Genomic DNA, 13,263 nt, shown 5'->3' with positions numbered 1-13,263 from the left:
GAGATTTGGGTGGGGACACAGAGCCAAACTCTATCAATATAGGTTCTTGCTCTGTCACCCAGGCTAGAGTACAGTGGCATAATCAAGGGCTCAGCGCAGCCTCCACCTCCAGGGCTCAAACAATCTTTCCACTTTCCACTTCAGCCTCCAGAGTAGCTGGGACTACAGGCAACACGCCACCATACCCGGCTAATTTTTGTATTTTTTATAGAGATGAGGTTTTGCCATGTTGCCCAGGCTGGTCTGGAACTCTAGGGCTCAAGTGATCCGCCTGTCTTGGCCTCCCGAAGTGCCGGGATGACAGGCCTGAGGCACGGCGCCCAGCCATATGGCTGTGTGTGCTTTCTCCCCTGACCACCTCATCTACTCTCACAACTACAATGACAGCAACAGGGCAAGACCCCCAGCATTTCCCCAGCAGCCTAAAGCTCCTCTGTTCTTTGGACTTGCATGTTCAGCTGCCTCCTGCCGTGGCTACCCTTAACGCTCCGCATGTTCCACACTGAACTGCTGCTGCAATTCTCCTTCCTCCCCAAGACATCGCCCCTGTGTTCATGTAGAAACCTGGAAGTTTCCCTCCCAGCTTGCCACCCAGATACTCCCCAAATCTCTGTACCTCTCTTCACCCATGCTGTTGCCTCCAAAGTGCTTCACGCTGGACTCCCACCTGTCCTGGCTTAGTGGCCTTGAAACTCACCTTAAATCCCCCAGTGCTCCCTCTCCCTAGCATCCCACTATCTTCTCCCTAATACTCCACTGTCGCCCCTGCACCCTGATATCCTTCTCCTGTACCCCGTTTCTCCCTCCTCTACACCCCACTACAGCAGAGCCACCTTTAAAAACACAAACTTTGGCCAGAAAGGTGGCTCACGCCTGTAATCCCAGCACTTTGGGAGGTTGATGCCAGGAGTTCAAGACCAGCCTGGGCAACTTAGTGAAACCTTGTCTTTATGAAAACTACATTTAAAAACTATTGAGGCATGGTGGAGTGTGCCTGTAGCCCCAGTTACTTGGGAGGTTGAGGTAGGACGGCTTGAGCCCAGGAGTTTAAGGCTGCAATGAGCTATGATGGTGCCACTGCACTCCAGCCTGGATGACAGAGTGAGACCCTGTCTCAAAAAATAAATTAAGTAAAAATACAAACCTGGTTACGCTACCTCCCTGCTGTCATAGGCTCTCAAGGTACATTCCAACAAGATCTGTTGCCACTCTGTCCCTTGTTCCCAGAGCTTCATGGGTCCTCCTCAAGTCCAGCCATGGACAGCCCTGCCTACTCCTTTTCCCATGCTGCCTTTTTTCCATCTTCCACATCTTCCTTTCAAAGTCACTTCTCTTGGAACGCTTCTCTGACCCTACAGACTATGGGAAAATTCTGTTACATTCTCTATGTATTCCTAATCTGTAACTCTCATCAAAGTGGTTATATAAAGATCATTTATTAGAGTTCATTACTTTATGGCTTTAATTACTCTGTTAGTATACAGCAGCTCCGCACACTGTGAAATGTCCAGACTCTAGACAGGCTGCCTGAATTGAAACCTTGGGTCTGCCGTGTATCCCTAAGCAACTTCCTCTACCACTCTATGCCCCATCTGTAAAATGGGCATAATGATTGTGCCTCCTTTGCAGGGTGATCATGAAGATTCAGTGAGCTGCTATGTGCCAAGCTCGTCCAAGAGGGCCTGAAATTTCAGCAGCTGCCACGGGAGGTAAATGGTGAATAATGCAAGTCTGTTCTTCCGAATCATAGAAAGACTCCCGAGTCTTTTTCTGCCGGCCTGATCATCATCTACCAGAGGGAGGGCAGTTTGAGGTAAGATAAAATCTGGAAGAAAAAGCATCACTGGCCACTCCCACCCTCATCCCTCAACCCCCTAGCTCAGGTTAAGGGCTTGCAGGCCCAGCTGCACCTCTGCCCTAGAGACACCTGTACAGACTCCTAGGAAATTGCTCAGAGCCACGCAGCCATGGTGAGACTGGAGTCAGGGCAGGGCTCACCCCTGGGTCTCCCCACAGTACTTGCAGGCCTCTCTAGAAAACAGACAGACTGAGACTGGAATGGGGAACTGAATACCCCTAAGTTAGTGGCGCACGAGTGTTTCCATGACGTATGCTGGCAAGTCAATTCATTATCAATACAAAGAGGGAGCAGGATGCACTGCCACATGCAGACCTGGGCCCTCCCCGAGCCTCTGCAGCACGCTTGCAGTAAACCGGTCCCAAAAGTTATGCTTTGGTGTTGCAAAGAGAGATGCCCCTCTGAGGAGACAGGAGGGAGTGTGAGGGTCACAGGGCAGCAGAGCCAGAGCGTCCTGGACTTGCCTGTGCCCCTTTCCAGTGGGGCTGGTGGCTGCGATGCTGACTGGGCAAAGGAGAGGGCATGGGTGGCAAGCGTGGCTCCCAGGCACTTCCAGGCAAGGGAAGTCCTCCTCTCCTGAAGTCCTTTCTCCCCACCCCATTTCAAAAGACCAGGCTTTTCTTATTAAAAACCGTTGTTTCTTCTCTGGATGTGTCCTGACTTCACCATTACTGCCAGGCCTGAGGCTCAGCCAAGCCCTGAGACCCAGCACAGCCTGGGGAAGGCCCAACCACTAGAGCAGCTCCAGGCTCCACCTTCCCTCGGGGCTGAGGGAGGGAAGCCCAGGCGGGTAGGAACCGCCCAGCTTCAGCCAGGCCTTCCTCATAAACTTCTTCCCACCCAGCCATAAGATGAGGAAAAGTAAGTCGCTTCTTCCCGCTTAAAACCCAGCTGAGAAAAATCTCACCCCCTCCATCCTGACAAAAACAATGACAACATCACTCACCCATTCAATATTCTCAGAGTGTCCTGTCCCCACAGGAAGGCGACTACATCTCTCAGGTTTATTCCTCCTCCAGCTTGAAGCCACCGCGAGGACTGTGTGGCTTCGCCACCACTCTGCTTCAGTCTGAGGGCGAGGCACTTAGGTCCTTGTGTCCTCGCCTGCTGTGGTGACAGCAGGAATGAGGCTGCAGGAAACTGGGTCTGTGACCTCAGAGAAAACATTTAACTAAGTTGTCCTCAGTGGCCAAAGGAGGGCTCTGGACAACTTATTGTGTCTCTTTCAGCTTTAACACTCATGATACTTTTGTTTTCAGACAAGGTCTTACTGTCACACAGGCTGGAGTACAGTGGCATGAGCAAGGTTCACTGCAGCCTTGACCTCCCTGCCTCAGGTTATCCTCCTGCCCGAGCCTCCTGAGTAGCTGGAACCACAGGTGCACACCACCACGCCTGGTTAATTTTTGTATTTTTTGTGGAAACAGGGTTTTGCCATGTTGCCCAGGCTGGTCTCAAATTCCTGTGCCTGCCTGGGCCTCCCAAAGTGCTGGGATTACAGGCGTGAGCCGCCACACCCAGTAACACTCAAGATTTTTACTGAATGTGAGCCAGTAGTTGAGTTTCAAAACACATTTTAAAATGTTTTTCTTCCCTCCTTTCTTTCCAGTCTCAAGATATAACCTTGAAACAAACTTAAAAACCTTTTTCCTTAGTCTTAAAATATAACCTTGAGATGTACTCTGAAACTCCAGCCCCTTCCCTTTTCCACTGTATACTTCTTTACCCCATGCACCTTTATCTAACCATATGCTTGTTAAAACATTCCAGGGGCTAAAACACACCAGACAGGCAGGTCCAGCTGTGAAATCCTCCCCGACTTAACAGACTGCCTCAAGATCGATAATCTATTGCCTGACTGCAAGCAGCATAAGAAGGCTCTGGCTGCTCACGGCTTGTGGAAAGAAGCCAAAATAATGAGTTGGCCCAGCATTATGGCTCACGCCTGTAATCCCAGCACTTTGTGAGGCTGAGGTGGGCAGATCACTTGAGGTCAGGAGTTCGAGACTAGCCTGGCCAACATAGCAAAGCCCCATCTCTACTAAAAAATACAAAAATTAGCTGGGCATGGTGGCATATGCCTGTAATCCTAGCTACCAGAGAGGCTGAGGTATGAGAATTGCTTGAACCCAGGAGGCGGAGGCTGCAGTGAGCTCAGATTGTGCCACTGCACTCCAGTCTGGGGCATAGGGCAAGATTCTGTCTCATAAATAAATAAAATGAAGTTATTATAGCTTGAGACTAGGGGGTTTGAGGAGGAAAAGGAAAAGGAAAAAAGAGTTTTAAAACGTGGTTTGAGGCTTGGCTGCTAAGCTGCTCAGTCACATGGCCATGGCAGCTGTGAAGAGAGTGCCAGCCTGTGCTCAAGGCAAGCATCACAGCAAGACACTGCCCTGCACCCCGTACAACTCCAGCACACCTTTCACATCAGGCTGCCCTGCTTTAAGCCCCTCCCTCAGCCCAGACTTTGGAAATGGTTTCTTTAAGGCCTTGGCATTTCCCATCTGCTAGCATCTCATCAATACGGCTGCTTTCCTTTTACCGCACCGTGCTTCTTGTGAGCAGCTGAACTTGAGTTGGTTACATGAAGATAACTATTTCCTGAGGGAGTGTCACCTTACTGTGGAAACCAGAACATGGAGGGCAGCTTTGGTTTCCTGTAGTGGAAGAACATGACTGATTACCTGATTTTCAGATTTAAATCCTCCCTTAGGGCCGGGCAGGGTGGCTCAAGCCTGTAATCCCAGCACTTTGGGAGGCCCAGGCGGATGGATCACGAGGTCAAGAGATCGAGACCACCCAGGTCAACATAGGGAAACCCCGTCTCTACTGAAAATACAAAAAATTAGCTGGGCATGGTGGCGCATGCCTGTAATCCCAGCTACTCAGGAGGCTGAGGCAGAGAATTGCCTGAACCCAGGTGAGCCGAGATCATGCCATTGCACTCCAGCCTGGGTAACGAGAGCAAAACACCGTCTCAAAAAAAAAAAAAAAAAATCCTCCCTTAAAAGAACAGTAATGGTCTGAATGGGCCCCCCCTCCCCCCATGAAGATCTTTCCCCTGGGACCTGTGATGTGGCCTTATTTGGAAAAAGGGTGTTTGCAGGATACCTAGTTGATACCGGAGACTGGCATCTGGGCAGTGGGAGCTCTCCCCAGCACCTCAACATGCTGGCTTCCAAGCACCCACTTGGATGGAGGTTCTGTTTCTTTTGGGAGGGCAGAAGTGATGGGGTGCAGCTCTATCCAATACATATCAAACTCTCATTTTGCAGGAGCATGTTGTCTGAGACCCCAAGCTGGATGAGGTAAGCAGACATAGTCAAAGAGGTCTCTGCCCTTGGTGGTCAACAGAGGAGAGAGTGGTGAGAAAGGAATGCATTGGAAATCATCTGCCCTCTTCTTCTCAACTGTAATGCAGGTCTGCACTTACCATCTCCGAGCCCCAACACTGCACACCTGGCTGTTACTGAATCTAACTGGGATCCACTCGTCCAGCGCAGTCAGGCCAAATATCCACACTGAGGTTTATGTCAGGAGAAAGGAAGGTGTTTATTTGCAGGATGCCAAGCAAGGAGAATCAGGCAGCTCACACTGAGTATCTGTCTTCCACAGTGGCTTGCAAGTAAGGGTTTTTAAAGGCGAGGTGGCTGGTGCCAAGGCAATGAGTTACCTCAACTGCTCAGTCAGTTACACATCAAATGCCTTGTTCTACTCATCCCCCGCTTCTCACTACTGCATTTGACTCGTCATTTAAAAAAGAAAAGAAAAAAAAGAAGGAGAAACATAAAGGCAGGGGTAAATTTTAGGAAAGCAGAAATTACAGGCAAATTCATGAATTAATACATTGAAATGATGTCTTGGTTTAGCCTCAAAAGGGCAGGATACTTTGAAGCAGAGGCTTACAGCTCATAGGTAGAATTCACAGATTTTCTGATTTGTAATAGGTTATAGAAGAGCAGCTTGGTTTAAAATTCTGGGCCGGAGGAAGAGAAGGTTAGGTCTGGCCCTTGGGAATGACTTCCTCCAGGGTCAGGAGGAAATTTAAGACAACACCGGTCAGAGTTTAGTCCTCAGGCCTCGTTATCTTATCTGAGGTTTCTGTGCCAGTGAATCCTTGCCCAGCAAGGAGCATGCCTTTGACAAGAACTAACCCATCCAGACCCGAACCTCCAGTGTCTGACCTGACCAACGTGTCCTCTGCCTTATGCATCCCAGAGTCTGGTGCCAGGCAATGAGGAACCATCTCTGTAACCCAAAGCCCACAGAAATTTTTCAAACTAGTCAATCCTAGACTATTCACTTTGCTCTGCCTTGCCTCTGTCCAAGGAAACCCCAAAAAGACAGTGGCCCAAACCTTCTCCTTGCTCGTGTCCTCTGCCTCCTGCCACCTGGTCTTTCCTGTGTGGCCCTGTGTGGCCTGAGGTGCCTCCTGTCTCTAGGACCTGTAAGCAGAATAAACTTTGTCTTTTCCTAAGACTCGTTTGTCTTCTCTTGTGGCTACACTTGACTGATCACATAAAAAAGTACAAAACAGCAGGTATCCAACCTCACCATGTTTTGACAAGGTGTAGCAAAACCAGTAACATGAGCCAGGATAGACGCAAACATAGCAAGATTTTTTTTAAAGCAGGTGATGGGGAGAGGGTGGTTCTCCTGCCATTTGGTTGTGTGATTAGAAGACAGACCTTTGTCATGGTTATCAGCCTGCCTGTGATATTCCAAGATGTGTGAGGTCATCCCACTTGCATGTATTCCTGAGGAATCTGCTTTCCCACACTTTTTAAGAATTTTGCATCTGCTCACAGGGAATTTCTATGGCTTCTCTGTACTTTGTTGATTATATGTACATTAATCATGGTGACCTGGTTATAGGCTATGGTTTCAAGAGAAGATAAAGTTCCCAACTGGTATTTGATGGGCAAAATAGGTATAAATGGACCCCATGGGCTTTGCCCTTGATGAGAGCCCAGTCCCTGCCAACCCTCCCCCAGATGCTGGGCTGCTGAAATTCTACTGGTTGCCCTCTATATGGGTCTGGGCTGCTGGAGGTACCTGGTCTTCCACCGGTCCCCTCAACACTCCTTTTCCTGTGGCCAGTCTGCCCTAAGCAAGTTTTGTAACCTCTAGCCTTGTTGCATGGAATAGTAGTGGACACTGACCATCACTTTTAAGACCAAACAGTAACAGTGTTTGTTGCTAATATTGTGTCTGGAGGCTGGGTGTGGTGGCTCAAACTTACAGTCCCAGCACTTTGGGAGGCCGTGGTGGGAGGAACTCAGAAGTTTAGGACCAGCCTGCACAAAACAGTGAGACCACCTCTTAGGAAAAAAAAAAAAATGAGCTTGTTTGATGGCATTTCTGAAGTGCTATAATCATCACTGAACTGCCTACATAACTCTGCTAGCAGAAGTACTCGTGTCTGGTCCAAACTCTGCTTTTGGCAGAGGAAGGAAAACCATCTCACCGAAGAGTGACTTGGACAAGATCTCTGCCTTCTCTTCCCTTTGTGCCACAGTATGATTTAGGACTGATAGGGACCCTCCCTCCAGTGGACTCATCTTTTAATTGTTTCTTCTTCTGAGGCAAGAGCTGGGGAGATAGAGAAAACGGAAAAATGGCTAACGTTAGGTTAAAGTTGTGGTGTGACCAGGAGTACAATCTACCCTGTGTATGAAACAGTTATTTATTCTTTCTTTTGGGGAGCAGCCAGATCAGGTGACCAGAACTAGCTAAAGCCTACAGGTCCCAGAAAACATCAGATTTTCACCTTTCGGCTGTGCTTCACATTTTACCTTTTTTTGAGATGCGGTCTTGCTGTTGCCCAGGCTGCAGTACAGTGCGTTCCACCGTTCACAGCAACCTCTGTCTCTGAGTTCAAGGGATCTTCCCCTGCCTCAGCCTCCCAAGTAGCTACAGGAATGTGCCACCACAGCAGGCTAACTTTTCTAATTTTTTTTTTTTTCCCATACAGATGGGGTCTCACTATGTTGCTCAGGCTGGTCTCAAACTCCTGAGCTCAAGAAATCCTTGTCTTGGCCTCCCAAAGTGTTGGGATTACAGGAATGAGCCACCATGCCTGGCCACCTTTTACTTTTCAAATGAAAAGCCTAACACGAATATTGATTCAGCTAGTGAGTTTTTATTATGGACCTGTGGGTTTGTGGCAATGCCAAGGGATCAGAGGAATGAAGAGGGAGGATGTTGCTCAGATGGGGTCTCAACCTCCAGAGCAAGGTGGAGACATAGCTCCAGACAGCTGCCCAGCCCCTGGGGTGGGAGGGAAGAACTGAGGGGCAGCTGTTCTCAGGGAGACAAAGATCACTTGGGTGCAGCCCCCTACACCGTGGTGGAAGGTGCTGGTTGGGCTGGAGAGTTGTCAGACCTCTCCTCGGAGCAGGTAACCCCTAGCTGCTCCTGCTGCATGGGACAAACCTGGGTTTCAGCTACATTTCCCAGGAGGATTTCCAATTCCATCTCCTGAGGTGCCTTGGTTGGCTCTGGATTGGTGGTAGGAACTCAAGAGACAGCCTCCCTGTAGTTTCTAGTTCCCTCACATTCCCTTCGTCACTTTCTCGTTCATGATGTGGCTTTACACATAAAACACAGGGGTAGGTAGAACAACGTTCCTCTGAGTCAGACGTCTGAAGCAGGAAGGTGAATAACCCTCCCAAGTCCTCAGAGCTACTAAGAGAATCCTCAGGAGAGGTAGGATCACACAGGTAGGTGGGGTAAATGTGAACCCACAGAGCCTGGCTTCCACTTGGAATTATCCCCCCTCCTTGGCCTTAAAAATCCAATTTCTCCCTTGTCCAGATAGGTTGATACAAGAGACAAACTATTTAGAAACTAAAAGCCTCAACAGCTTACTTCCTGTTCCAAGTATAACCAAATGGTTTTACTGCGCTTACTCTTCCTGGGCACGTGTGTAGATGCATCTACACAGAAACAGTAGTTGTGACTATATAATCTTGTCATGCGTTTGGGGCTGAGGCTTTTTGATTCTTTTTGAGTCGGGTCTCATTCTGTCACTCAGGTTTATGTGCAGTGGTGTGATCTCGGCTTACTGCAACCTCTGCCTCCCAGACTCAAGCAATCCTCCCACCTCAGCCTCCAGAGTAGCTGGGACTGCAAATATGCACCACCACACCCAGCTGATTTTTTATACTTTTGGTACAGATGGGATTTTGCCATGTTGCCCAGGCTAGTGTCAAACTGAGCTAGGCGATCCACCCGCCTTGACTTCCCAAAGTGCTGGGATTACAGGCCTCTGTGCCTGGCCCAGAGGCTTCTTAATGTGAAAATTACATGACAAGGAGCACCAGGAACTTCGTCTGGTTTACTGCCTGTTGGTAGGATCTGACATATAAATAATACAAAATACTCATCTGGTCTCACTTGCAGTTTAAACCACTGTTACACTACAGGCTTGATGCCCTCTCATGCTGACCCTAGCCAACATAATCAGTTTTTCAGGAATACCATGTTTTAAATTGCTTGAGGCTTCATGACCTCCTGTCACCCTCAGTCCAGAACCCCAGCTGAAGACAAAGCTCCAGCCCCAGTCAGGAGGCAGGGAGGGAGGAGAATCTGTCGGCCTTTAAGGCTACTAAGGTTCTTCCATGCAGAGGACACCTGTGCTGAGTACCAACACCTGGGTCTGAACCCTGCCTTCGATGGAATTGTGAGCAAGCTTGCTTGGTTGTACTGACTCATTTGTGAATTAGGAATGACAGCATACCTCACGTTTACCTGGAGTCGTGGGTTGAATTCTGTCCCTTTCAAATTCATTCCAATGTTGAACTCCCAATCTCTAGTACCTCAGAATGTGACCTTACTGTTGAAGAGTTGCTGCGGCCATAGATGAGGTTATACTGGAGTCGGCAGGATGGGCTCTAATCCGATATGGCTGGTGTCGCACACAGCAAGAGTGCCATGTGGAGATGAAGGCAGAGACTGGCGCTTCCACACACCAAGGAACGGCAACTGCCAGCAAAAGCACGAAGCCCCTTCTCCCTCACAGCCCTCGGAAGGCGCCAGCTCTGAGGACGGCGTCATCTTGGACTTGCAGCTCCCAGAACTGTGAGGGAATCCATTCCTGTTGTTCTAAGCCAGCCAGTGTTAAAACATACCTAGAAAACTGACACCAGCAGTCCAAGCTAACGTATACGTAAAGTGTGATGCCAGGGAAGGTTCTGTTCCGGAGCTTGGCTCACCCAGACAGGAGAACCCCTCACTGGGGGCTGAGCTCCACATTCTTAGGCAGTACAGACTGGAATTAGGGACTTAAGTGCCTTTTAAATGATGATGCCTCGGCTTCCAACCCACAGGCATCTGCCAAGCATCTTTAGGGTACAGACATCTTGGGGTATGTGTAACACAAATTAAAAGGGAAGCTTTGTTTTTGGTGTGCTCCAGATCCCTAGTAACTGGCCCCCAGGACAAATTAAAAGGTATGATGACTGTTTGTGAACTCAAGGAGCTCTGCAGACCCCTGCCTCAGACTCCAAGCCCAAAAGGGCTGTCTGATCATCTTGGATCTGCGGGGTGCTCCTGCCCACCTGATGGCCACAAACCTGGGGCTCAGACATGACATGTCTGGCTCAGACAGGAGGAGGGAGGTGTGCTCTCTATGCCTGGCCCTGCTCCCCACTGAGCCCATCATTCCCACACTGCCTTCCTGCTTCCTCCAGTCCAACACCCTCCAGCAGCTTCTGAGTGGAAGTGCAGGCACCCTGGAGCTTCAGCAGCAGATCCCAGCATTCAGACAGGGAAGGAAGGGAGGGAGGATACTGAGGTTTGGTTGGTGACCAGGGCGCTGCCCCGACAGGGGAGCCCAGTTTGACTCCCCGAGCTTGGGGACCATGGGGCAAGGGTCTCTAAGACATAGAACACCTGGCATGTCCAACCTGGTGGTGGCACATCCCTGTTTTTTGGCACAGCAGAAAGAGAACACTCACTTGCCCACTCTCATTACCTGGTGGAGGGAGAGTGCTACCATGGCACCACCTGAACGCTGGACACTACCTGAGAGCAAAGGACAGGAGGAGGGAGGTGTGCTCTCTATGCTGGGGAAGGTGCGTCCTGGGTGGGGGTGCTCATCAGTACCAATGTGAGTGGGCAGAACCGCCCAGGGTGAGGGCACACCAAGCGGGCAGGCTCAGTAGGAGTTCAGAGCCTGCTTGGAACGGCGCTTCATGTGCAGGCGCTCATGGCGCAGGAGGTCATAGTTCTGCGTGAAGCTCTTGACACAGTACCTACACTGAAAGGGTCGGGCTTTGTCCTTCAGGTGAAGGTGGCTGCGGTGCCGAGCCAGGTGGTCGTGCCGCTGGAAGGCCTTCCCACAGTCACAGCACTGGAAGCTCAGCTTGGCCTTGCCGTTTTCCAGCGGGTCGTTGGGACCCTTGTCCACGTCCTCGGACCCCTCCTGCTCTCTCTTCTCCACCGGCTGGAGTCTGTCCGGCTGCAGGTGTATCCGCCGGTGGGAGAGCAGGTGGGAGTTGAGGCGGAAGCTCTTCCCGCAGGCACCACACCGGTAAGGCTTCTGGGCCTCATGGCTCTCCAGGTGCCCGTCCAGGTCCTCGCTGTCACTGAACAGCTCCCCGCACACTGAGCACTCGTGCGGCTTCTCCCGCTCTCTGCGGCTCCGCAGGTGCCGGATGAAGTTGACCCTCCAGCGGAAGATTTTCCCACAGTTTGGACACACGTAGGACTTCTTGGAGCTCTGCATCTCGCCCCCGGCCTCAGCGCTGCTCCGGTGGGAGGTGGGGAGGCTGTGCTGCTTCTCTGTGGGGCTCGTCGGCTCTTCTGTGCGGCTCTTCCGCTCCTCTGTGCAGTACGGGCCGTGCTGGGAGTCCTCGTCCCCAGAGCTGGAGAGAACGATCTCGATGGTGACTTCTTGGTCCAGGCTGTTCTCTAGAGATCGCGGGTTGCCGCCAGCTACAGGAACGTAACATGCAGGTCAGTGGTGCTGTGCAGGCCACATCCCAGACCCTCTGACCCCGCGCTGGAAGCCTCAGCTTGGAGCTTGCAAACCCACATTTTTACAATGTTCCTCGGTGATGGGGGCGGCCTGGCCAGCCCTGCAGGGGCCACTGGTGTAGCCTGTGAGGAAATCTTCAGCATGGGCCACGCTGTGTCCAGAGCATGCTGGGTGCCTTTTTCCCTGCTCGCCCTCTTCCCCGCCATTTTCCCTTACCTCCCACACCCAACCCTTTTGTTCTCTAACCACCATGACCACCCCATCCCCCAAGCTCTTGGAGTCTCTATCTGTGTAAAGCCTGACCATTTACAGATCACTAATTTAACAAGGCATGGGGGAAAACTCTATCAGGATAGTGAGGACCTGGGAGACAGGAAGACTCTGCATCCTACACATGCAGTTCCAGGAAGGTGCCGCTGTCATGTGCTGACACTTGCATGGTCCAGGGACTGTGCCAAACTTCTGACATGCACAGCCCTAGAAGCCCCTGGACACAAGCTGATGACCTACTGGTTGCCGCAACTGCACATAACTAAGATGATCTGTCCCAGGAAGGAGGGCTGAGGTGCTACTCAGCCTTGCTAGGCTGCTCAACAGTCCCAGACTGCCCAGGGTCCAGCTTCCCCCTCTCAGTAGCACCGCATTTTTGAGGCCACAGGTGGTGATGGGTAAACATGCTCTGGACTTCCTAACCTAGACTGAAGCTGGCTCAATGCATCCTGAGTCTGTGATGTCGAGAAGGGAGAACCACAGGGAGGGGCTGGGTGGGCAGTGCAGATCCCGGCCTAAGGTCCTGGCCTACAGAGCAGAGCCCATCATACAGGTGGCCTGTGTCCTCACTTCTGTGAAATGTGGAACACAAATCTAGAGGTCAGGGGTAGTGGTGCCAGGCCCTCCTAGATATTAGTAGGAATGTGGTTGGTCTGGGCTTCATGGCTGTGGGGAGGAGAGCCCTGGCGGGTCAGAGAAGCTCAGGACAGGAGAAGCTGGACAAACAGAAGCAGGGCAGAAGACACAGAGGCTAGGGAGAGCAGAGAGATGATGAACAGTAGTGGGAGCAGTGGGGCCATTTGTCAAATCAGTCACAAGGGAGTCAGGGGAATGTGAGTCTGGGAGTGGGTACTGAGTCTGCCAAGAACCCATGTACTATAGGAGGGAAAGCACCAGATGACAGAGACTGTGTGTGTGTATATGTTTTTAAAATTTTTTTTGTAGAGATGGGGTTGCACTATGGTGCCCAGATAACAGAGATTCTGTGTGTGTGTGTGTGTGTGTGTGTGTGTGTTTGTATTTTAAAAATTTTTCGTAGACATGGGGTTGTACTGTGTCGCCCAGGTTGGTTTCAAACTCCTGGGCTCAAGTGATCCACCCTCAGGCAATCCACCTGCCTCAGTCTCCCAAAGTGCTGGGACTACGGGTGTGA

General features: G+C 50.8%; 1 protein-coding gene and 1 long non-coding RNA gene across 12 annotated transcripts in view; one reads left to right on the top strand and one right to left on the bottom strand.

The window, feature by feature from the left end:
- ZNF496 (zinc finger protein 496) overlaps nt 1-13,263 on the bottom strand; it is a 64,203-nt gene that overhangs the window by 19,152 nt on the left and 31,788 nt on the right. For 7 of the 11 annotated variants that reach the window (XM_078357078.1, XM_078357079.1, XM_054248401.2 and 4 more), the window contains one exon: nt 5,386-11,797. In XM_078357078.1, coding sequence (XP_078213204.1) covers nt 11,019-11,797 — 779 coding nt within the window. In that variant the 3' untranslated portion in view covers nt 5,386-11,018. Of the gene's footprint in view, nt 1-5,385; nt 11,798-13,263 lie in introns of those variants that run through there. The other 4 variants (XR_013529902.1, XR_013529905.1, XR_013529904.1 and 1 more) reach the window with 3 other exon arrangements.
- LOC128930252 (uncharacterized) lies at nt 1,715-5,409 on the top strand. The gene is made up of 3 exons (XR_013529907.1): nt 1,715-1,813; nt 5,134-5,166; nt 5,280-5,409. It is a non-coding gene; the product is annotated as an uncharacterized LOC128930252 (long non-coding RNA).

The sequence above is a fragment of the Callithrix jacchus genome, chromosome 19 (genome assembly GCF_049354715.1).
Source record: "Callithrix jacchus isolate 240 chromosome 19, calJac240_pri, whole genome shotgun sequence".
NCBI lineage: Eukaryota > Metazoa > Chordata > Mammalia > Primates > Cebidae > Callithrix > Callithrix jacchus.
This window is presented reverse-complemented; position numbering and strand designations above follow the sequence as displayed.